The sequence below is a fragment of the Telopea speciosissima genome, chromosome 9 (genome assembly GCF_018873765.1).
Source record: "Telopea speciosissima isolate NSW1024214 ecotype Mountain lineage chromosome 9, Tspe_v1, whole genome shotgun sequence".
In the NCBI taxonomy this organism is placed as follows: Eukaryota; Viridiplantae; Streptophyta; class Magnoliopsida; order Proteales; family Proteaceae; genus Telopea; species Telopea speciosissima.
The window spans coordinates 48,577,966-48,603,188 of NC_057924.1; the positions used below are offsets into that span (position 1 = coordinate 48,577,966).

A 25,223-nucleotide genomic window follows, 5' to 3' on the forward strand; every position below is an offset into this window, starting at 1 on the left:
ACCAATGGGTTTGGTTTTGGGCTTTTAGAAATGGGTTCTTGTAAAGGCCATTTTTTTGAATCGAAAAATATGGATCCGTTCATCTGCGTTCTAAACACGTTTAAATTGTTTCTTCGGCCGTTTATGTTTTTTACCATTGCTTTGAGGTCAGTTCGGCTGTTTGTGTTTTAAACGGCAAAATTACGGATCAACTTTTTAAACCCGAATAAAATGCGAATTAACTAACTAGGGATGAGATCACAACTTTGAGGTTACAGATTTGAGACATGAGTTAAGAGTTGTGCTGTCTTCGGGAGTTTGTGGAAAATTGCAAAAAACTTGCAGTAGAGACCATAATCTTGCAAGCATAATTGTCAGAGATGAGCTAGTAATGCACCCCACCTATGGTAGAAGAGATATGCAGACATCCAACTCTGACTATAAGTTGCCAAAGACAACCCATTATTAGCTTTGATTCTACTACAAAACAGGGTGAGTCGTCAAGGAGGGGAGTAGCTATAGTTAAAAGTAGACGACAGAGACAAGCTCAAGAGAGGTAGATATAGAAGGCACAACAAGCCAAGTTTAGTAAATTTATTAGTGGATATGGATTCATTTAGTGCTTCGTTGACCACTCTGTGTTCATACGTCATCAAGGGGATAATGTCGTGATTCTAGTTGTGTATATCGATGACATTTTAATTTCAGGTCATGATTTCTCAGGCATTAAAGAGGTCAAGAAATATTGTCATCAACATTTTCAGGTGAAGGGCTTAGAAGTCCTCAAGTATTTTCTGGGGATTAAAGTTGTTCGTTGCCAGAATGGTGTTAGTCTATCTCAGAGAGACCTTCTGTTTGAAACAAGTATGTTAGGCTTTAAACTTGTTGACAACCCTATGGATCCAAATCTGATACTTGGGGTATGTGTTTGTGAAGATTTTAAGGATAAGCATCAGTAGTGTTAACAAAACAGGTTTGTGGAATAATGCTTGAATGATCAATGAGATCAGTCAAGCTCTTTATTTATAATAATAATAAAAAAGATTACATGGGGAAATACTATTCATGACACTGTTCACGTGAACAGTGTCACAGCCCTAATTACATTTCTACCCTTGCTCATAAAAAATAAATAAAACACCCAAAAGACCAGAATACCCCCATGGTATTCTGGTGTACATAATTTAACACTCCCCCTCAAGTTGGTGCAAATATATCAATCATGCCCGACTTGACTAGAATGGGATGGAACAATTTCCCAGATAATCCCTTAGTGAAGATATCAGCAACCTGATCAGCAGACTTCACTAAGGGAACACAAATCAACCCTTCTTCCAGCTTTTCCTTGATGAAATGTCTGTCCACTTCAACATGTTTAGTGCGATCATGCTGTACCGGGTTGTGTGCAATGCTGATTGCAGCTTTGTTTTCACAGTACAACATCATGGGAAGATGAACAGGAACACCAAGATCTTGTAGTAAGCCTTTCGACCAAAGTAACTCACAATGTGCCATAGCCCGAAACTCGGCTTCAGCACTAGAACGAGCCACCACATTTTGCTTCTTGCTACGCCAAGTGACCAAATTGCCACCTACAAAAGAACAGTACCCAGAGATAGACTTCCGATCTGCAGAACCAACCCAGTCAGCATCGGTATACGCCTCTACCCGTTGGTTACCATTAAGAGACAGAAGAATGCCTTTTCCAGGAGCTGACTTCAAGTAGTGGAGAATCCGAAGAACAACCTCCATGTGAGAAGAATAGGGATCATGCATGAACTGACTCACAGTACTCACAGCAACAGCAATATCTGGACGAGTGTGAGAGATAAATCAGCTTTCCCACTAGGCGTTGGTACCGGCCTTTATCAACAGGTTCACCCTCATTTTCTTTGAGACGAACAATAGCCTCCATAAGAGTATCTGAAGGGTGACATCCTAACAGACCAGTTTCAGCCAACAAGTCTATGACATACTTCCTTTGGGAGAGAAAGATGCCTTTAGAAGATCTGGCAACCTCAATCCCAAGAAAGTACCGTAGCGGCCCTAGATCTTTAATCTCGAATTCCTGCTCAAGAAACCTCTTCAACCGGCTGATCTCATCCCCATCATTGCCTGTAACCATAATGTCATCCACATACACTATAAGAACAGTGAGCTTCTCACTAGCCCTCTTTATAAAGAGAGTATGATCAGCATTACTTAGCTTGTAGCCAACAGATGTCATTGCCTTGTGGAACCGACCAAACCATGCTCGAGGTGACTGCTTCAGCCCATACAGTGCTCGCTTCAATTTGCACACCTTGCCTTCATTATTGTCAGAAGAAAAACCTGGTGGAATATCCATGTATACCTCCTCACAAAGTTCCCCATTTAGGAAGGCATTCTTCACATCCAACTGTTGGAGATCCCATCCAAGATTAACTGCACACGATAGTAAACCCGAATTGTATTCAATTTTGCAACAGGGGCAAAAGTCTCCTGATAGTCAATACCATATGTTTGGGTGAAGCCCTTTGCAACCAAACGTGCCCTATACCGATCCACAGACTCATCAATCTTTTGTTTGACCACAAACACCCACTTACATCCCACTGGTTTTTTTTCTGGAGGGAGGGTTACAAGATCCCAAGTGTTGTTTTTTTCTAAAGCTCTCATTTCTTCCAACATAGCTGCCTTCCACTTTCCATCTATATATGCTTCATGCCAGTTCTTAGGAATAAGAACAGAAGAAACAGAGGACACAAATGCACGAAAAGATGGAGAAAGAGAACTATAAGAAACAAAGTGAGAAATGGGATGCAGGGTGCAAGTCCTAGTACCTTTTCGATGAGCAATAGGTAGATCGGAAGGAGAGGTCTCACCACAAGGAGGAGGAGGATCTGACTCCTGGGTCGGCAATTGGATAGGTATTGGTGCCACAGTGGATTGATGTTGCCCTCTGTTGGAGTGTCTCTTGTAGGTGATGATATTAGAGTTGTCAATTCTCTTCTAAAATTCATTGATGGTTCTCTGGACTGGAGTCAACTCCCCCTGACAATGATCATTACTACCATTATTTCCTACACACTCTCCCTGTAAAGAAGTCCCTACAGATGAAGGGACAGCAGCCAAAGGAGGCTGGACAGTAGTGGTAGGAGGCTGGGCAGCAGCCAACGGAGGAATTTCAAGGGGAGGAAACACAAGCACATCGTCACTGGAACCAGAATTCTCCCCCCTGAAGATGTGTAGACTGATAATAGGCAAGACTTTCATGAAAGACCACATCCATGCTTACTAAAGTACGACGAGAAGGAGGGTGGTAACACTTATAACCTTTCTGGGCTGGAGAATAACCTAAAAAAATACACCTTAACCCACGAGGATCAAATTTGCCATGAGGTTTAGTGTCTCTGGCATAACACACACAACCGAAAACTTTGGGAGGAACCACAAAGGTGGAATTCCCATGTAAAATATCGGCTGGACTGCGGGAGTCAAGAACACGGGAAGGCAACCGATTAATAAGATAGGTTGCAGTAAGAATAGCATCCCCCCAATATTGGGAGGGAACATGGCGCGAAAACATCAACGCCCTGGCCACTTCCAACAAGTGTCGGTTCTTCCTTTCAGCCACACCATTTTGGGCTGGGGTATCAACACAACTTGTCTGATGAACAATCCCATTATCAGTAAGGTATTTCTGAAATTGAGTCTCTGTATACTCAGTCCCATTATCACTTCTCAAGACTTTGAGAGTAGCATTGAACTGAGTTTTGACCATGTTATGGATATACTGAAAACAAGAAAAAACTTGACTTTTGGTGTGTAAAAGATAAACCCATGTGTGTCTAGAATGACAATCAATAAAAGAGACAAACAAACGGTGACCAGAAACCGAAGTCTTACGACTGGGGCCCCAAACATCAGAATGTACTAAGTGAAAAAGTGAAGAACTCCTTTTATTAGAAATAGAATAAATTGAACGTGTCTGTTTGGCCAGAACACAAGCCTCACAAAAGAAATCGGTCTTATCACAATGTTTGACCAAAGTAGGAAATAAAGATGCTAAGATGCCTAAGGGGGGGGTGACCTAATCTAGAGTGCCACTAATAAATTTCAGAAGATACTAAGGAATTCTGATGTAGTGGTAGTAATGGAGGTGGAGTGAGACGTCCATCGTCAAGCAGGTACAGGCCACCATGCACTTTACCCAATCCAATCGTCTTCCCAGAGTCCTGATCCTGAAAAACACAATGGGAAGGAAAAAAGGTTACTTTGCAGTTAAGATCACGAGTTATACTACTAATAGAAAGAAGGTTAGTAGTAAAATTTGGAATATGTAAAACATTGGGCAAAGGAAGGGAAGGAGTGCAGTTAATGATTCCTTTTCCAGAAATGGAGGAAAGGGAACCATCAGCCACCTTGACTTTGTCTTTCCCAGAGGTAGGAGAATAACGATGGAAGAGGCTAGAGGACCCGGTCATGTGGTCTGTAGCTCTAGAATCAATGATCCAAGGATGGGAAGCTACAGAGGCACAATGACCACCAAACAAAATACTTGACCGAGCAAAGTGTGAACCTGAAGGAGTAGACGAAGTGGCAGTAGCTGGTGTAGTAGAGGCAGCAGCAGTAGAAGACTTTAGCACACGTAGGAATGCCTGTAAATCCTCCTGAGATAGGCCAGTGTCTGTAGTAGGGGTTGCAGTGACAGACTCAGAGTGGTTGGCCTTGGTTTTTGGTTTTCGCTTGGTAGCCCGTTTAGCCTCAAAGTCAGCGGGCTTCCCATGAAGTTTCCAACATTTGTCCTTGGTGTGATAAGGCTTATGACAATTCGCACAAGTAATGGTGCCGATAGTAGTACCACCCACACAGAGAGTGCCAATTGGTGTAGAAGGAGCCGGTGCAGTAGTCTAGAGGGCTGATCTGTCAGGGACAGTAGGGTGCAACATAGCAGCTCGGCGATTTTCTTCAGAGGAGACCAAGGCATAAGACTACTCAAGTGTGGGAAAAGGGGAATGGCCCAACACTTGAACACGAATTGGGTCATACCCAACATTCAACTCAGCCAAGAAGTCATAGACCCTGATTTTATCGACATGTTTCTTATAGGCAGCCAGATTAGTAGCATTATCAGGTTGGTAATCAGAGAAGTGGTCCAACTGTTGCCAAAGGTTGCGTAGAGTAGCATAATATTTAGAGACTGTTAAGCCCCCCTGAGTAGTATAAAGAACCTTCTTCCTGAGTTCATAGACCTGTGCATCATTACCAAGCTATCCATACATTTCCTTATAGGCTGACCAAACCTGAGAAGCTGTATCAAAAAGGAGGAACCCATGTGCAATGTCCGCAGTCATAGAACCAATCAAAGAAGACATGAGAACACCATTGTTGGCAAGCCAGCGAGTTAGGGCAGCACCTGGGGCAGCAGGCATGGGAACAGTGCCATCAATGTGGCCAGTGAGACCACGGCCAGCAATAGCAAAAGAGGCTGACCGAGACCACAATAGGTAGTTGCTGCCATCAAGTTTGATGGGATTGGGCTGAAAAGTATGATAATCTGATTTTTCGTGTCCAGGTTGATTAGAAGTTGCAGTGGAATCAACAGAGTCACCCATAGTTGCAACAAGGCTGTGGAGAATGAAAAACCAGTAATTACACCAAACCAAGAGCTGAAATCAAGGTCGAGTGGGCCTATATGAAGGGCAAAACAGCTCCCAAAAAATCAGTAGCAGCAAAGAGATCCCTTCCACAGAGATCGACAATGTCAGGGTTTTGGAAGAGAACCCAAAATTGGAGATCGATGTAGTGATGGGGATCCAAAAAAAATTGACGAAGAAGCTTGATCGAATCTGTCCAGGAATCTATAGAGGATGTCCTTGATGAAGAGAAGATGTTCCAATAAAAAAACAGCAGCAAACAGCCCAATTCCCAAAAATCGATAATGATCAGGGTTTTAGAAAACCCTAAAAAAGAGGAATCGATTGGGAGGAGGGGTCTTCAATAACCAAAAGAGGCTTGAGGGCAGCTGGTCCAGATCGCAGATGAGTGTCCAATATGCAGAAAACCAGCATTGATCAATGGTAGTGGCTAGGGCTTCAAAATTCTGGAAACTCCAAAAATCGCAAACAAGAACCAGCAGCAATCGAACCAAATAAATTATCTCATAAAGGGGAAAAACAGAGGTAGGAATAGGGCAGCAACTAGATCATGATCACCTCTGTAGTGCTGCCCTTAGGAAGGGAGGAGAAGCAAAGGAAAAAAAAGGAGAGAAAAGAAATTGAGAGAAGGGGAGGAAAGAAAAAACGATAGGAAGGGGGTGGGTTTTGAAAACTTAGATCAGAGAAACTTTGGTTTTGATGCCATGTTAACAAAACAGGTTTGTGGAATAATGCTTGAATGATCAATGAGATCAGTCAAGCTCTCTATTTATAATAATAATAAAAGAGATTACAAGGGGAAATACTATTCACGACACTGTTCACGTGAACAGTGTCACAGCCCTAATTACATTTCTACCCTTACTCATAAATACATAAATAAAAAATAAATAAAACACCTAAAAGACCAGAATACCCCCATGGTATTCTGGTGTACATAATTTAACAGTAAGGAAGACTTGTTGGGAAACTTATTTATCTGATTGTCACTTGTCTGGATATTTCCTTTGTTGTTGGAGTCGTTAGTCAATTTATGGAGAATCCTAAACGTGCTCACTGGGATCCTGTTTGTCATATTCTGAGTTTTCTTTAGAGTGCTCTTGGCAAAGATCTTATTTATTGTCGTCATGGCCACACTGATATTATAGGCTACTTTGGTGCTGATTGGGTTGGTGCTGCCAACGGTCGTAGGTCAACTACTAGATATTGTACCTTTGTTGGTGGTAGTCTTGTTTCTTAGAGGAGTACGAAGTAGGCTACTTATGGCTCATACTACAACTGAGTTGACGTGGTTGAAGTCTCTCCTACAAGAGTTGGGGTTCTCAGTTCCTCAATCAATGAAGATGTATTGATAATCAGACTGCAATCCAGTTTTTCATGAATGAACCAAGCACATTGAGGTTGATTGTCATTTTGTGAGAAATGCCATCATGTAAATGCTTATTTCAACTCCGTTCATCAACTCCAGCAATCACCTGGGTAATAATGTTTACAAAGGCGCTGTTTCAACCTGCATTTGTTGGTGGTTGTTCCAAGCTGGGTATGGGAGAAATAAATTCTCCAGCTTGAGGGGGAGTGTTAGAGTATGTAACGGTTGGAGGTCTATACCGTGGGATGGATGGTGTGTTTTTTTTGTCTAAGTTCATTATAGTTTTCTATTGTGATTAGGGTTGGCTAAGATTAGCTACCTAAGAGTGGTGTCGCTTTTCTGATTATAATCTTATTCTCATTTAAATAATAGTAGTGCTGGCTGGCGATAGATTCTGATCCATCACACAATTTTCCTCCCTCTCTCTCGGTTTCCATCTTCTTCCTCTCCTTTCTTCTTCTTTGGCTATGCTATTTGGTTAATCAAGTTCTGATCTACTTTCAGTCACAAAGGGACGTCATTTCCATAACATAGCCTTGTATTAACTACCCCTTGTTCTGGTAAACTGGGGCATAGCTCAGTTGGCAAGGGAGCATTCCTAAATCGACATGCGTCCCTAGTTTGACTCCCCTTACCCCCTTATGGCCAGCCCCACGTCTTCTCTTGTTCTCATAGGATCTGGTGCTAACCCGGTGCGCGTGTGTAGGGGCGTATCCGCATGCCCAGGGGACTATGGTTCAAGGTCTCAATTTTGGACCTGCTTTCGACCAGGCAGAAAACCGAGTTAGATCGAGATTTCGGTGAGTTGGTGCACTTTTTTTTTGAACTCATTCAATTGTTTCGGTGGGTTTTGATCTAGTTAGGTCATGAAACTTGGTATACAAACTATTTTGGGCTGTTTTAACACAATGGCGCAATCAGATTTTGAAAAATCAAAGTTCAAATAGGAGTTTGATTTCAGACCCTAGGTTGGTAAGTTACGACGTACTAATAGGCCCTATTCTACACATAATTTAGTAGTAGAAAGCATACAATTAATGTAAAACAACTAAAATAAGCATTAGGAATGTAAAAATGTAAAATGCATCAATCTTATCTTACCTCTATCACGCAAACGAGTGTCGTGCTGGATCAAAATCTTGAGACCTTGCTAGACTCTGCTGAAGCAAGTTAGCCTCTTTCTGTGACACATAGGCTTCCCATGTCATAGTGCTGCTGAAGAATCGCACGTACTCTTCCACACAATACAAAAAAGTGGACTCATAATCAAACTGAAGGTACCCTATCTTAGGGTATGGATAGCACGATTGCGATGAGATTGATCCACTGCTACTGGATGGTGGCTGTCGAACTACCATCGATATGTATGGCTCGGTTGGGACTGTAAATATGTCGTTCACAAAACCTAACCTAGTGCTCCGATTACCTCCATAGTCAAACTCAGGTGCAGAGACTACTGATGATGGATAGCCAAAGTGCGACTATGACTGCAGCTTCCCAAACTGACTATAGCCACTATATTCGGAACCGGTGTTCTCCTGGTCATAATCATAGTCATCCTGCAAGTTCGATGTTTCCTGAAGTATCTTCGCGCAATCCAGTGATTTTTCTGTTAAAAAATGAGATGAGAACCAGTTTTTTGGAACCTTTCTGCCGAAACTAGTGAGGCGACCGAGAGCAATAGAGATTTCAACTGGTCTCGGTCGAGTTGAGCCAGTTTTATATGTTCGGTTTGGTTTGGTTTCAGTCGAGCCGAGACCGAGATCTTGGATGAGGCAGTGTATTTCTCCCATTTCGTCCCTGGTTTCGTCTTGGAGTTGCAAAATACCGAGATATTTCCGAGATCTCGCCGAGATCTTAGCGAGACCTTGTTCTATGTAGGAGAGTAGTTGGGCCAAAGGTTTGGACACTGTCGTTAGCCCCCCAAAAAAAACCACCCCTTGTTTTGGTAAACCATCGATCACTTCAGTGGCACTTCTTGGGTTCTATTTAAACTGAAACTTCATCTGAGAAACGAGGTAACAAATGGGTCTAATATGAGGAGTGTAACTCCGTGGTTCCTCTGCTGGATCCTCTATGCATCATGATGTATAATGGTGTGACTGAATCCCTTCCTGATTAATAGTTCTACCCTAATACTTACTGCCAACAGCTCATAGGTCGTCTTTTTTTTTCTCTCCCAGAATTTTTTGGGTACCGTTTCTCTTGTATTTCAAATTGTATCATCAATGAACCATATCTTGTTTTTTAATGTGATTTAATTCATATGTCAAAAGTATTAGTGTAGCTACTGTGATATGAGATCAGTGTGGCTGCCTTGATTTGGGCTTAAGAAATAATTATATTGGATGGGCATCTTGATCTTTCAGGATCAAAACAGATGCAAAGACTGTTCTTGACGAGTCAGCTCTGTCTTGGCTTGCCACATTTGACCCATCGTTGATCAAGTTTCAGCTCAAAACAGGTAAGAGCCTTAAAAAGTGAGTTGAAGAGTGACAGAATTACAAAAATGCCACTGGATTCTATTACGGTAATTCAGTAAATGACATTCTTGTAATTTTTCAAACTCTAACTCACTTTTTAACCCCTCCCATGCACATTTCAGGCTGAATTTTGACCAGCAAGAAGGCTGTTAGGGGACCCACCTACACCCATCAAAGTTTGCCACTTGGCAGGAAAAGCATTGCCTCTTAACAAAATCTAATGTGACTAAGGGTCATGCCATTTATAGTCACCCTTTTGAGGTCCTCAAGGAAAACTTGTTTTTGGGTTAATTTGAACAAATTTGTGGTATGTGCCAAATAAAAAAATGAAAATGTGTGATGTTTGCAATTTGTTTTGATTTTCTGTGAATGTTGTTGATTGATGGCATTAGGGTTTGTACTTTGATGGTTTTTTGTGTTTTTAAGTCATAATTGTTTGAAGTATGATAGTTTTTTCTTCTTTTTACTTAAATAATTAAATCATCTTTTCCTTGGCATCTTCCCCCCTTGTATTCGTTCATTCTTTTTGGAAATCAATAAAATCCTAGGGGCCGGCCCGTGTGCCAATTAATATTCGGGTTAAAAAATTAAAAATCATCTTTTCCTTCTTAACCTCTCTTATATCTCTGTTTTGTAGTCTGAGAGAAAGGGCCCAGGTGGAGCAACTGCTCCTCTACATTGTGGAGGAAGCTCCTGAAGATGCTGAAAAGAGACGAACTTTCAAGTAATTATCCGTTGATTTGCATGTAAATTTTGCTGCTCGAAAGTCTTCTACAATAGATTAATTTCTTTGATTGGTCATATCATCTCATTGTTGTCTAGGTTCCCTTTTATTGCGTGTGAGATTTTTACTTGCGAGGTTGACATCATACTCAAAACATTGGTAGAGGATGAGGAGGTAAGTAGTTTTATTTCAGTGCCCTTCCTATGTTTTTTGAAGTCTTCAGATGCATTTGGTTGCTTCTAGGAAGAACCTTATGAATTTGATATGGTTGCATTGTTGTTTATCTGCTTCTACCTTTACAGTTGATGCGTTTGTTGTTCTCATTCTTGGAACCTAACCACCCCCATAGCACATTACTAGCAGGGTATTTCAGCAAGGTATTCCATTCTTGATCTTTCACTTGATTCTTATCTTCTATGTTGTCGATAAGTTCATATTGTTGTTGTGAAATGTAGAAATTACATACTGCAATTTCTCATTTTTATGAGTTATTTATTTTGTTCCACTTGGATATTTGAGTATATGGATGTTATTCACGCTGGTTTTCTTTATGCTAGGTTGTCATATGCCTGATGTTACGGAAAACAGTTCCATTTATGACTTATGTCCAGGTAACATTAAGACATTTCTTACTATTAAAAGGTCCTTTTGTTAGATAGCTTGGGATATTTATCCACTAGCAAAAAAATAATTAAAAGAAAAATGACCTTTTCTCTGGCATAAGCAATATGTCAGGACTGATTTTGTGCATATGATTCTGTTCTCTAGCATAAGTGATATGTCATTTCTTGACATATTATTATACTTGTACAATTGCACTTTCTATAAAATATTAAAATACAAGTTTTTACTTCATCTATCCGACAGAAAAGGGAGAGGCTGCTAGTACAGATATAGTGTTGGCGATATCAAGGTTCAAAAACTCCGATTTCAGTTTCGTTTCAGCCTGACCGAAATTTCGCTGAAACATGCATTTTTTTGCTTGTTTGTTTCTGTTAGCCATATTAAGGTCCGGTACTTGAGGGAAACCTTATTTTAGCCTATATAAACATCTGAAACCTTTATATTGCAAGAAAAGTCACACAAAATTGGTGGTTTGGATTTGCACCCTTGGTTGGCAGTATATGCCACACTTTATTGTATACCTTGTGTAATATTGCCTATTCTACACATTGTTTTAGTACTAGAAGACAGAAAAGGCAAGTAAAACAATTAAATTATGCACCATAAATGAAGAAACATAATATTGATTAATTATGAAATAGTACAAAGTACATGTAACATAGCATGTAAGACCCAAGTCCCAAGTCCCAAGTCCCAACAATACAATACCGTGTGATGAACTGGTGATACACGAGTATAAAGTGGAACCCCTCCGGCCATCCTGATGGCCAATACCACGAACTATGAGGTGGAGGATTGAGCCCACTCATGGACCACTAGTGCCGACTCTAATTTTCCCTATTGTATAACAAATGCAGGCCACTTTATAGTGTGCTGAAAGAAACGCTTGAAGTCCTCCATAGCTGCTCTGTAAATGGCCTTATCTACATACTGGAGGTAACGTATCCTAGTGAATAGGTCACTGTGCTGTGATGAACCAACCATTGAGCCACTTTGACTTGATGGTGTTGCCATCATGTACGGCTGACAGCTGACAGTTGATGCCTGGGTAGGAGAAGAGGTTGTCCATCCAGTCTGTGACTGTGAGTGGGTGTCATACTCATAAGCATTGGGAACAGATGAGGAATGAGGTAAGCTCCCCCACACCAGTGATACCACCCTAGCCGCCACCGTATGCAATGAACTCGGACTCGGTGCTGGGTACGCCACTCCCCACGTCCAGTGTTGTCCCCTATACTCAATCCTCCAACAGTGCTAGACAAGCTATCCATGTCAATGTCTTTGTATATTACTACAATCAGCCTGCTCATCTGGTTGGAACCTGTGACGAGGCCCTCTCGTGTAGCCTACTTGTGAGGGGGATGGACGTGCATTGTAGTCCATATCTTGTGTGGTGTGATCTCCCCAGTGAATCGAGTTGGCTCTGGGTCCGGCTCGGTGGCTCCTGCTCCTCCTTTGCCTGGTCATCCTCCCAAAGGGAAGCATATCTATCACCCCCATCACCACTCCCACTAGCACCACTATCATCATCGTCACCATCATTTCCACAAGTAGATGGTGATAGTGTGCAAGTATGACCACTGGAATGGGACCAGTCAGGGTCTTCATCATCCCTGCTAGGTGCGGGCGTGGACGGTTGTCAAGGTGTCTATGAGTGTATGTGACCCTCTAAAGCCATAAACTCATCCACATCAACACCCATTTGACTGGCTATATAGTAATCGGGCCTTACCCCCAGCTTTATCCATCACCAACTCACCTCTATCCTTCACCTACTCCACCAAAGGATCCTCCTCCTCTGACTCCACCTTGAAAATGTCGGTAAGCTCAATTGGGTCCCTGTCGTTGTCCATACCAATGCGTATAAATGCTGTATCGTCAGCCTCATATTGACATATTGTAGTGCACATACACCAAGTTTGCCAGACATTGGGAACCCAATCAATTCTGCCTATTGGAGTGGATGAGCGAAAACGTACTCCAGTTTCTCTCACAGCTAGAGGCATAACATGTCTAGGAGAGCACTTTGATTGGTATTTTCTTCAATTCTTGTCCATCACCCACATACAACAACACCATTCAGCTGCATTACAGAATTAAGACATGTTATTTGCATTTCGCAAGTCTTAATACAGATGTAAATAAGAGAATAAGATACTAAATTGCATATCAGCATCAATATTTGCCCCGACCAGCCACTGCAGCGGGGGTTCCAAAACTCCCAAAGGCATTCCTGAAAGTTTTAATCTATACCCGTTTTGAAAAATTGTTAATGTTAGCAACCAATACCAATTGGAGTAATTACTTATTATATTCCTAGTGAACTATAGATTTCACCTGTAAGTTGCAAAGAAACTGTATTATTTCACTTGGTTCCAACTTGACAATCATTTGCTACACTGCTTCTATACGATCTGGATTCAACCCAAGTTTATGGCTATATTGATTCTTGGGGTTTACATTGTATGCTGAAAATTAACATGTAGATATTGCCAATGTATAGTAATATATTCTATAAATTATACCATGCAATGTGAAAATAGGTACATTAAAAAAAATACTCACCAGCCTTAACCGAATCAACATAAAATAAAGAGTCCACTTTTGCTACATCAACGGCTTCATCGAAAGGCCCCCTGCTACACAATAGTTTCATTTCCAGTTTCATGTTGAAATAATTCCATATAAAAAAGGCTTAAATATGTTTTCTGATTTTCAAAAACATTATCTTCCTGTAAAGGTGGACCTTATAAAAGCTATGAAAAGCTTTTTTCTCAGTCCCAGTCAAGTTAAAGGAGTGAACCACACTTTTCTCTGCCTCATTCCTAAGAAGCAAGGCGCCTCTTCAATGACAGATTTCAGGCCAATAGCTCTTTGTAACCTGCTCTACAAATTCATAGCAAAGATCCTTGCTTTCAGGCTAAAATCTGTTGTGGACCTTCTGGTTAGTGCAAACCAATCAGCTTTCATACCGGGGAGAAGCATAGCTGATAATAACATTCTTTGCAATGAAGTTGTTAGAGGATTTGACAGGAAATCCCACCCTCCAGCTTCTCTAATGAAGATAGACATTCACAAGGCTTTTGACTCTCTCTGATGGAACTTTATAGACAGTCTGCTTTCCAAGCTGGGCTTTCCCCCTGTGTTCTCTCATTGGTTCCACCAATGTATTTCTACGGCAAAATTTGCAGTCTTTGTCAATGGCAGTCCAGCGGGGTTCTTCTCTTCTTCTGTGGGCATTCGTCAGGCTGCCCCTTATCGCCTTACATCTTTACTCTAGCCATGAGGTTCTTTCCAGAAGCATCCAATCTTGCACGGATCACCAGCTCATTGTCCCTATACCCAAATGCAAAGCCCTAAAGCTAACGCATTTTGCTTTTGTGGATGATCTCATGATTTTCTCCAAGGCTTCCCTTGAATCCTTCGAGCACATCATGTATTGCTTACAGCATTTTGAGGAGCTCTCTGGTTTGAAGATAAACCCTACAAAGTCTCTTCTTTTCCTAGCAGGTGTGTCTGATATTGAAAAGACTGCTTTGCTGGAGCTCTCGGGTTTCTCTCTTGGTCAGTTTCCGGTTAAATATTTGGGGCTTCCTTTGATTCCAGCCAGGCTCACAGCCCATCACTGCTCGTCTATGCTGGACCTCATCAGGAAAAAGCTTCAACTTTGGAAGGGCAAGTTACTTTCCTATGCAGGTCGTCTTGTTCTCATTAAGTCTGTGCTCCAATCTACCTACATTTATTGGACGGGTATTTATGGTCTTCCATCCTCAACCATCAAAGCTTTAGAATCTCCTATGGCTTCCTTCCTTTGGAAAGGGGCTGAAACCACTAGATTCCTTCACCCCACCAGCTGGGCTTCTGTTTGCCTCCCAAAGAAAGAGGAGGCCTTGGGTCTCTGCTGTATAAAGGATGTGAATTCTGCAGGGATTATCAAGTTAATTTGGAAGATAGCCTCTAAAGAGAACAACATTTGGGTTGACTGGATCTGCTTTGGAGTTCTTCGGTCTGATTCTATTTGGACAATCTCTTCCTCTTCAGATGCTTCTTGGGTTTGGCGCAAAATTCTCTCTCAGGTCGATGGCTCACAAAGCAATTCAGTCCAAGATTGGAGATGGTTCCTCCACTGCTCTTTGGTTGGATTATTGGCACCCTAAGGGTATCCTCATTCACTCGATCAGCAACAGAGCTATTTACAATTCTGGCCTAAGTAGGCAATCCAGGGTTGCTGACATTTTATGTAATGGGGACTGGTGTCCTCCCACCACCAACCACCCGGGTCTTCTTAAAGCCTGGGATGTTTTGCCCTCCATCCTTAGAAGGCCTATAGGGAGATGCGATTGTGTTTCCTGGACTCCTTCTCCCTTGGGGATTTTTAAATCAAAAGATGCTTGGAATCTTGTCTGGATTAGAAGTGATCTAGCTCCTTGGAGAAAGCTTGTTTGGTTCAAGGGCCACATCCCTCGGCATAGCTTCACTGTTTGGCGTGTCTTCAACAACTGCCTCCCAATGCAGTCCTTCCTTTGCCACCGTCAGATCCCAGTTTCCCCTTCGTGTAGTCTTTGCTGGATCGCAACGGAAGACGCGGCCCATCTCTTCTTTGATTGCCCGCTTTCCTCGGCTATTTGGAAGGGAATCCTAGGCAAATGCTGGCCTCGCAGTCAAAGAATCCTTCCCTTCTCTAGGGAATGGTTGTGGATTGATATGACTTTCTCGGGCTCTTCGTTATGCGACATAGTTGGTAAACTTGCTTTTTGTGCTACCATCAGCCAAATTTGGATGGAGCGTAACATTAGGAAATGGATTTCCAACTCCAGGACTGTTGGCCAGATTTGGGACTCCATCTCCTTCGACATCAAAGGAAAACTCACAAATGTAACTTCCCGTTGTATTGATTCCCCAAGGAATAGACATATTGTTGTCTCCTGGGATCTGCCCCTCTCTTCCCTCCAGCCGACCTCCTCCTCTGTTTGAGGATGTGTTAGCTAGTCTTTTGTTTCTCCCCCCCCCTTTTTGGGGCCTTTGTAGCTTCTTTCTCTTTGGTAATATAATACTTTATTCACCCAAAAAAAAAAAAAAAATTTCCATATCAAAAAGGAAATGGAATTAAAATGACCTCACCTACCCTCTCTCTATTTTAGGTCAAGATAGTAAGTGAGAGTAGAAAAGCAAGCTTTTTCATCCTGTGAGGGAAGGTCCTTTCTTCTAGGACCATATGTTACAGCCATCTACATAGTATGGTACACGAGAGAAGGGCTCTGTTGAACGAAAGTGGGTGTGGCATTTTTCGGAAATGCTGCGCAAAAGCCGTTGCATGGTAGCATATATGTTTTCTTGCTGGGTAAGGAGTGCTATTGCATGTGGTTGGAAAGGGCTAAAAGAATCAAGAATTGGAGTGCAAAGCGGAAAGGGATTGACTTGGTTCACTGATAGTCCCACTCGCGTATTACCCGCTGGCGTACAGTCGATGCATAAGTTGAAGCTCCCACCGATCTTTAATAATCTTGATGAAGGCCCTGCTGCCACGTGGCGTCACATTGTGCACGTGTTCCTTCATCATGTTTACAACAATATACAAGTGTGGCATGGTGGGCTTGAAAGCAGAGTCCACCAACCTCAGGACCTTGACCACTGGGTCCAAAACTCTCACCACCTTCGTTAGGTTCTGGCAAAACTCCTCAGATTCAATGGAGGCTGTGCTGTCTTACCACTAGGGGAACTCGACTCGCTCCACCCAAAGCACTCCTTAGATGCAAGCTTAGATCTAAGGCCGACCTTCTTCGCCCCAAAGATCTTGAGTGAAATATAGTTTGTAGTGAATTCAGTGACGCTAGACCTGACCAAGTCCCCACCGCACTTGCTCCTCAAAAGTTGCAGTGCAAACCCATGGTTGTAGACAAAGGTGCTCATCTATCTCGCTCTCTCAACTCCACTCTGCACCAATTTTAACTTCTCCATGCCCTTCAGCATGAGGTCAATGCAATGGGCTGCACAAGGGGTCCAAAAGAAACAGTACCTACTGTTATTCATCAACTTCTCACCAACCTTCATGAAGTTGCTTCCGTTGTCCATCACAACCTGGACAATTCCCACCTCTTGGACTACACCCTTTGGGCTTTGGCAGCCTATAAATGTATTTTTCATCTTTTGTCTCCTTGGATGCATCCACAAATTTGAGGAATACTGTCTTCCCGTCACAGTAAACCATGAAGTTGATGATGGACTTTCTCGTGGGTCTAGTCCAACCATCACACATGATCATCACGCTGTAGTTTTCCCACATCTCCTTCAGGCCATCTAATATACTCCTTGATGCAGGTTTATCACCAAATTGGGCTTCTTTCCTTAGAAATAAGTCTAGGGTTGGGTTATGTACATGTTGGGCCTTTGACCCCATGGGTTATCTTTGTAATAGGCCACTTTTATGGGCCTAAACTATGGGTAATAAGGTTACATACAGCATTAGTTGGTAGATTTCTTTTTATCTGGTTAGTGGTCATGTGATCACTTAAGTGATCATGTGACTTGGTGAAGTGGTTATGTGACTATTTAATTCTTATTTAAGTTGGGTTAGGATTAGGACTCTATTTAATGCTTATGAGGTCCAACCATGCTTTTTTGAGTCTATTTCCTTTGTTATTTCACTTTCCTCCAAACCACCCCAAAACCTTAATTTTCCCACCCATCTCCCAAAATTTTTAACAAACCATTTAGCTAACAACACCTTCGTATAATTGGATCGAATATTCTCCTACCCAATTTGAATACTCGAACCAAGCTGTTTTCCCATTACCGCATTCAAACTATAACATCCCTCCAGCACTGAACAACATTCCCATAACCTAAATTCTGCCCAGACCAAACCATCCTGCAAAATCCCACCTTTTTTAGTTCAAACTCTCCACACCTGCCCCTATAACATTCGATCCAAACCCTAACCCTAATTTCACCAAAAACCCTATTTTGACCTAGCCAATTCATCTGTTCATAAGAGATCCTGGTTTACTGGCTCCTAGTTGGTCTCCTACCAATCTAAGACTACATTACTCCTATAGCTCCTGTTTTTGCTGGGGCAAATAAACATTCATCACCTCGTAGGCAGTGGGCCCCTTGACCCCTTGCAGCCTCAACCACCGTATTTAGCATAGTCTGATAGTAGGGCCTTATAGTGGCATTTGCTGGGATCCTGTGGAATAACAACCACTTAGACACAACCTCCCCAACTTGCCCTTCACATCACTTCACATGTGCTTCAATTTACATTACTTGTGGCCCTTTTTCCTGTTGGGATCCTGTTGTAGTACGGGGTCCTCATGCAGTGGTGGTATTGGGGCTGCCCTTGTACTTTGTGATCTCCTCATGGGCAACTCTGTCTGCCTCCTCCCATGTGGTTGTGGCTGTGTAGATCCACTCCACTACCATCTTCTCTAGACAGACCAGCTCCTCCCCTAGAGTCTCTTTGTTTATTCTGCTGCTCATGAAAAGTGGCTTTGCTCCTTGTTTGTGCCTGCTGAAAATCTCTAGCCTCTACCTGTCTGCACATCATCAGGCACATACACATGGTCATCATCATCATCATCATCATCACTTTCATCACTCATCATCATTCCCTTGTCCTGGCTGGGTCGCTAGAACTGTCTCCTCAAACTGCACCCTCACCTTCTCCTTTTCTGCCCTCCCCTCAAGCCTTAGCTATGGCCCTAGAAATCTCCACAAAAACTATTGGGCATGTGGCCACATCTGTACCATTCCCAGCCAAATCTTGTTTCGGTCTAGTGCCCCCCCCCCCCCGATCTTCTTACCCCAGTAATTATACTGTCTTTTTCTCTTGTCACCTCCAATTTGCATTATGCCGATATGCTATGTCGCTTCTGCTGCCATCTCCTCCCTAGGCAACCATTACCTCACCACCGTACTGTTCCATGAATAAAACAAGCCATTATTAACTAAGGCACATCAACTGAGACCACTAAAACAACTATGTAGCTACTTATTATTTTTTCCCAACCCTTATATTCTTCTCTTAATTGATTTTTTTTGTAATTTTTCACCTAACAACAAAAGCAAATATAGTACAACATAACAAGCCTCACATGCACTTCAAAACACACTGAAATTATTTTCATAATTTTTCTTTATTTTGCAAACCAAACTAGAATATTTTCCTTATTTTTCCCTTTTTTGAATTTTAAAATATTTTTCTTAGTTGAAAAAAAAAACCAGCAGAAAAAACGATCCAACTCCATGAGGCCGTTGATCGGCCAACGGTGTCTAGCATATATAAAATTTAGCCCCGTCCAGACCATTTTTTGAAACTATTGTATATATATCTCAATTTCATCTTACGAGAGGTGTGGATCAACCAGAAGAGGTATGCATAAAAGTTTTTGCCTTAAGGAGGAATCCTAGAATTCCGTCTGTTTTCTGGATTTAGAAAAGTGCGGATTTTCAAGAATAGGAATCTTGTGATATGTTGCGAATCTCTTAGGAGGGATCCACGGAAGAAGACCCTTACCCTTATCTTTTTTCGTAAGAGCAGGAGGATCCAGACAAAACAGATGAAACGGAAGAGATCCGAGTGAATGGAAGCGAAAAAACAAAGGATGAATTCCACTTTCACTTTAAAGAGACATCCTATAAAATAGCCCAGTTTTCAAAAACTTTTATCTGGATGGAAATCCAGAGTAACGAGCTTATGTTCTTAATTCGAATGGTTACCCGATCTAATTAGACGTTAAAAATATATATTAGTGCCCGACACAGGAAAGGGTTCTCCACGAGTGGATTGTCCATTTTTTTTAATAGATCTTAAATGTATATACACCATGAGGCTGTAGATCAAGCTCCAATATTTGACATATAAAAATTTCATCACCAACTTTTGGATATTTATCATTTTTTTTTGCAAAAATATATTTTTGAGAAGTTCATACCTTGAACTGTTGAATGTGGCCAATTCCTTACCAATATGCGGTAAAAGATGTCGTTGGAGTGATGTGGCAACCCCAACACCATATTCCAGCAGTGTGTAGAGGTTAGGTGGCAAAAATCAGCAAGAAATGTGGATTTTCTTCTTCCCGCAGACGAAACAGGTGAAACATGGTGATATTTCAAGTTTTGGTCAAAATTTCCCTCAGGCAGGCTCGAAACAGAGTATTTATAGTACCCACTATACTGTATTGCCAAAACGATTCGATATGGTGTTGAATTTTTGGTGTAACACCAAAATTTTGATCAAAACAATGTTGAATCCCTGATTCGTGTGGCATTCGTTTTGGCTAAGTCGAAATTACCAAAATTTTGAAATTTCGCTGAAATTTTGGTGAGTTTTCGAACCATGGGTGATATAAGAGAATGGATCTCCTGGTAACTTTTAGTTGCATTTTGAGGGATATCTGCGTTGAGTTTATTTTTGGAATGGGCTTTCTTGCGAGAATAACAGCTACTTGGTTGCTGATGTTCTTGAGATGGATGTGACTTTTTTATTCTGAAAAGATATAAAAGATGCTTCAAGCCAGAACTAGTGGCAAAATAGCTAGTCTAGATAATTAAAGTGTTCTCCTATACATCTAGTTACGAACAAGTTTATGCTAATATTGTTTTGCTTAGGGTTTTTTTTGTTAGTTTTGTAAGTGAATTTGGTGATTACTCCACTAATTTTAACGAGAATCATTAATATGTCTTAATATAGAGCTTGAGCTCCTTCAACTCTTTCTAATTTATGGTGTAGTGAACTGATTTTTGTGTTTCATTATGCATCTTTCTAGGCTCATCAGGAAATTTTCCGCCAGCTGGTTGATCTAATTGGGATTACATCCATTATGGAGGTTGGCAGTTGACTAGCTCTCTGTTTATTGCTTTGCTTTACCTAATTTCCAACCTAACATTATGTGAAACTTTATAATTTCTGGATTAGATAAGTTATTCGATATGTTATCAAGTTTTTTTTTTCCCTTTTTAATATAAGCTCTCGATTGAGGCCTTCTTTTCTTTATGCTCATATGAGTTATCGGTATTTACTTCTTTGGTCCATTTTTCAGTTTAGTAACCACTCATGTTTTTCCTTGGGTAATTGCACAGGTAGAATTGAAAATTGAAATCATAATTCTTTTTCCTGGCTAAGTAATAGGACTCTCCGTCTTCTGGAAGTTAGGAATTTTTCTGTCAGATGCCGCATGTCACACAAATTATGTGTTGTGGGTTGTGCTGCGCTGAACTGGGCTAATGTCCTGTTGAACTTGATTAAGAAATCTGGAAACTATTAGTGGCAGAACTTGTAGCAGAGAAATCTTTGGACCCTTGATATCACCATTCCTCCAGTTGAATGAGTCTAGAAATTGGTGCTGAAGAAAGTATATTTGTTAGGCAAATAGTTGGATGAGAATAAGTTGAAGGACCTAGTTTCTCCCTACCTATGATGAAGAGAGAATCTCCTCATCCACCCCATCTGACGTCTGATTGGACTGGAGAAGGGTATTTCAGACCATGGACAATAGGGGTAATGGGAGTTAATGATGACTTCAGAGTCTAATTCACATCACCGTTGGTGAAGGAAACTTAATCCCAAGTTGAACATATCTGTTGATAACCAGGTGTTAGCAGGGAAGAGGTTGACAGTAGGTGATTTTAATCGTCATGTGAAGGTTTGTTGGCAAAAAATCTTCATCCCTAGTAAGGGCGGAATTGTCAAATCGTGGATGAGACATTAATCCCAAATTCTTCTGAATGATTGGCTGATGAATGAGTTTTATGGTTTAGGGAGAGGAAGCTTGATGCAGTTGGATTAGACATTAATCCTATATGGAGGTGATGTAGCCTAGGTGGAATTTGTCTCACTTAGGACCAGGTTGTGTAATAGGGTTGGCCGAATGGGCAGATTACGTTGATTAGGGCAAAATTAGGGTTAGGAATTGGAGTTTGAGTTAGGGTTTTATTGGGTAATGGTACGCAGGTTTTTAGGAGTCTATTGGTATAGATTTTGGTTAGGTTTGAATAGAAAATAAAATTTCAGAATTATTAGGGTTAGGGTTTTGGGTTTTGGGAATGAAGGGAATGAAGGGATCTAGGGTTTCTAGGGGGAAACAGGTCAAGGGATTCTGGCCGAGTGTCACAGAGGTGGGGAAGAAGATTCGGTTGAAGTTTGGGATGATTTGGTTGGCTGGTTAGGGTTGGGCAGACTTAAGAAGCTTTAGGGTTAATGGGGAAGAGGGGAATTAGGGTTTAGTTGCAGGAATGGGGCAGAATGGGGAATCGAGTGGAGGAGATGACCTGCAGGGACTGTAGTGTAAAATTGGGACAGGTCTAATGGTGGAAAGGGGCTGAGCAGATTAATTAGGGTTTAAAATAATTAAGAAGTAAGGGGGCTCGATTAGGGTTAGAAGGAGGGAAGAAGAAGGGAAAGAAACTTGTAGAAAATATAAACACTTGCTGGTTTTCAGATCTGCCACAACAGCAACTTGAAGAAGGTTGAATTGAAGAACAGGACCTCCCGATCTACAAGATGCAAGGAGTCGCCGGAGTCCACCAGCCCTAACCCTTGATATGACTCACAAGGGATCCTTGATATTACCCACAAGGAACACTCTCAAAGAGCAACAGCCGGCAGTCATAGCAGCAGCAGAGAGAAACGAAAATTTTTAAAACATGATAGGTGGGGGGAGCCTCTCCCACGGTTTGTATTTAAATAAAAGGCCAAAGGCCTATTCCTAAATCTATTACAATTTTAAATCTCTCACTTAAATCGTGGAGAGGTGGACCAATTTAAAAACAATTTAAAAACTTAAAAGAAAAGACTCATCTACCCCTAATGACTTAAAAACAACTTAAACTACTTAAAATAAAGAAGATTCCCTAGTAGCCAATAGGATATAAGACCCTCTTAGCCAATAGGATCACTTCACTTAAATTAGACCAACTGAACCAATTGGATGCAACCAATTTAAACCGGTTCAATTAAAAACACAAAATAAAAACTAAGTATAGAAACAAACTAAACTAAACTAAGGCTCCCACTGAAACCCTAGGCTTAGGGTGGCTTCTTCAATTCGAGGAGGCTAGGATCTGCATCAGGAGGCTAATGCTGAATTGATCTTGAGCCAGGGAAAAAATCAGTGGGAGATCAATTGCAACAGGATCGATGATATAGGGATGAACAAAATCAATAAAAATTATGTTTTCTTTTTCTTTTTTAACATGCAAAAGCAAAAATAAGGATTTGACGTGGGCATCCCACCTAACTTCGATCAGCATCACACTGACCATGCGAAGCCTCTCACTTTGCAACAGCATCTCATAGCCCATCTTGCATCACACAAGGAAAAAACATCGTAAAGCCATTATCTTTTCTTTTGTCTAAAGTCGTTGGCAAGAGGTGATGAGGACAAAAATGAAGAAGAGGCCAAATTACTTTTCACATTACTGTTCACATGAACACAAGGAAAAAACATCGTAAAGCCATATCTTTTCTTTTGTCTAAAATCGTTGGCAAGAGGTGATGTAGGACAAAACATGAAGAAAAAGAGGCCAAATTACTTTTCACATTACTGTTTACGTGAACAGTGTCAGCCCCTTATTTTGTCTTGGTGTGAATGCTGTTAGAAGATCTTGTGGGGCCCAAGACCAGATCATGTGAAGATTTTATTAGAAGACTCAATTTTGTCTATTTGTAGGGGAATTAGAGTTTAGTTTAGTTTAGTTTCTATTTTTAGAATTATTCTCTTAGATATTTTGTGGTTGTCTATTAAGCAACCTTAGCTTTTTAGTTTCTAATTCCAGATTTAGAAAGTAGACTTAGCTTTTATTTATAAGTTTTTATTTTAGGTTTGTTTCCCTTTGTTGCAAGTTTCTAATTTTCTCTTACTTGTAAGGCAAGGATAGCTGCCCATAAATATGTAATGCCCTTAGAGGCCCCCACCAATGATTATGATGAATGAGAATATGCCTTTTGTGCAAAATTTTATTGTCCTATTGTGTGGATGAAGGGTTGAAAGGCCTGGCTGGTGAGCGCCAAAACCCCTAGGTCTGAGAGAGCCTGGCTGGTGAGAGCCGAATCTCCTTATCCCCTATTTTCTATCTTCTCTATTCTTCTCTTCCTTGCAATCGATCCCGGTGCTGCTGCTGTTCTCTGTTGAGCAAACTCAGCGCTGTGAAGACTCATTCGAAGCTGCAATCAACCCCAAACACTCCAAGACTGTTGCTGCCTTCGATTGAAGCCTGCTTGTGATAGACATCTTGCTTGGCATGGCCGTGGCATGTTGTTGGGCACGCATGGGGGTGCATGGTAGCTTAAAGGGTGGCTTAGATTGGGGCTTGGAGTGAGCATGTCGTGTTTGGAGTGGAAGGTCACTTGCCTAGTGACGTTTCGTCATTTAACGATGTCACCTTCTGGGAATCCATGAAAAGCATAAGAGCTACCTTAAGGAGGGGTGGTGTGCCTCATCTTCCTTGGTGCCATAGCATGGCATCGTAGCAAGCCACAAGCATCAACAAGGCTGTTACTGGCAAGGCACTGTGTGCGGGGTTGGCCTGGCCGTGCATGCACAACAGTACAGGTACTCCATGGGTGGATACCATGGGCAGGTATTCGGAACCGAAGTGGGCGAAGGGTGTTTCCTCTATATGTTTGGTTACTGACATGGACCATGGGTTAGCGGAAGGCGCTGCCGTGGTGCGCTGCTGCGGAAGCAAAGGTTCCTATTTATGTGTCAGTAGCATACCCTATGCAACAGTAGCACATGAGCTGGAGCGAGTGGGCTATCCCTGTGTAGCATGCGGGTGTGCCGATCCTTGGCTTGGCCTTACGTTGGCCTTGCTTAGGCGTGTTTGTGTGGTGCTAGCTACTAGCCAAGGATGGGCGACAATGGTGGTATTGCATGGGCGAGTATGCCTTAGGTGTGGCAAGCCTTCGGTATCTCACTATGCCATTTGAGTGGGGCTGTACTATACCTTGAGCATAGTCATGACAGTTGGCTTGGTGTGGCTCAAGCTTGGGCTATATGACGAGGGACATGTTGGGTGAGTAGTGAAGAATACCGGGATGGTTGAGTGAACTCAACTAGCATTGTTTTGTCGGTTGTTGTGAAATCGTATGAGGTGATCATCAAGACGGCTTGAATGGTCTAGGCTGGCCTTGGTCAAGTGACTCAAGCATTGTCCAAGGCGCCGCACGGGTATGTTGACTCTGCTAAAAATATGCTCGTGACATGCTGCTGCTCCTACAAGTTGAATTGTTTCTGCAACCTGTCATCGATCCTACTATAGAGTGGTTCTTAGTTGAACCCCTTCTACATTAAGCGGACAACCCCTCCCTTTTTATATATATCTCAATGAAAAACAAAAAAGGAAACCTTGATTCTTTTAGGGGGGTACCTTACTGTTTACACCCTATTTCGGTTAATAGACCGAGC

At 41.8% G+C, this 25,223-nt stretch overlaps 1 protein-coding gene across 1 annotated transcript in view; it reads left to right on the forward strand.

Annotated features, from left to right (window-relative positions):
* The window catches only part of LOC122639959 (serine/threonine-protein phosphatase 6 regulatory subunit 2-like), a 114,473-nt gene that overhangs the window by 27,571 nt on the left and 61,679 nt on the right, over positions 1-25,223 (forward strand). Inside the window, exons 3-7 of the mRNA XM_043833022.1 lie at positions 10,108-10,194; positions 10,293-10,368; positions 10,497-10,571; positions 10,752-10,805; positions 20,586-20,645. Coding sequence (XP_043688957.1) covers positions 10,108-10,194; positions 10,293-10,368; positions 10,497-10,571; positions 10,752-10,805; positions 20,586-20,645 — 352 coding nt within the window. The remainder of the gene's footprint in view (positions 1-10,107; positions 10,195-10,292; positions 10,369-10,496; positions 10,572-10,751; positions 10,806-20,585; positions 20,646-25,223) is intronic.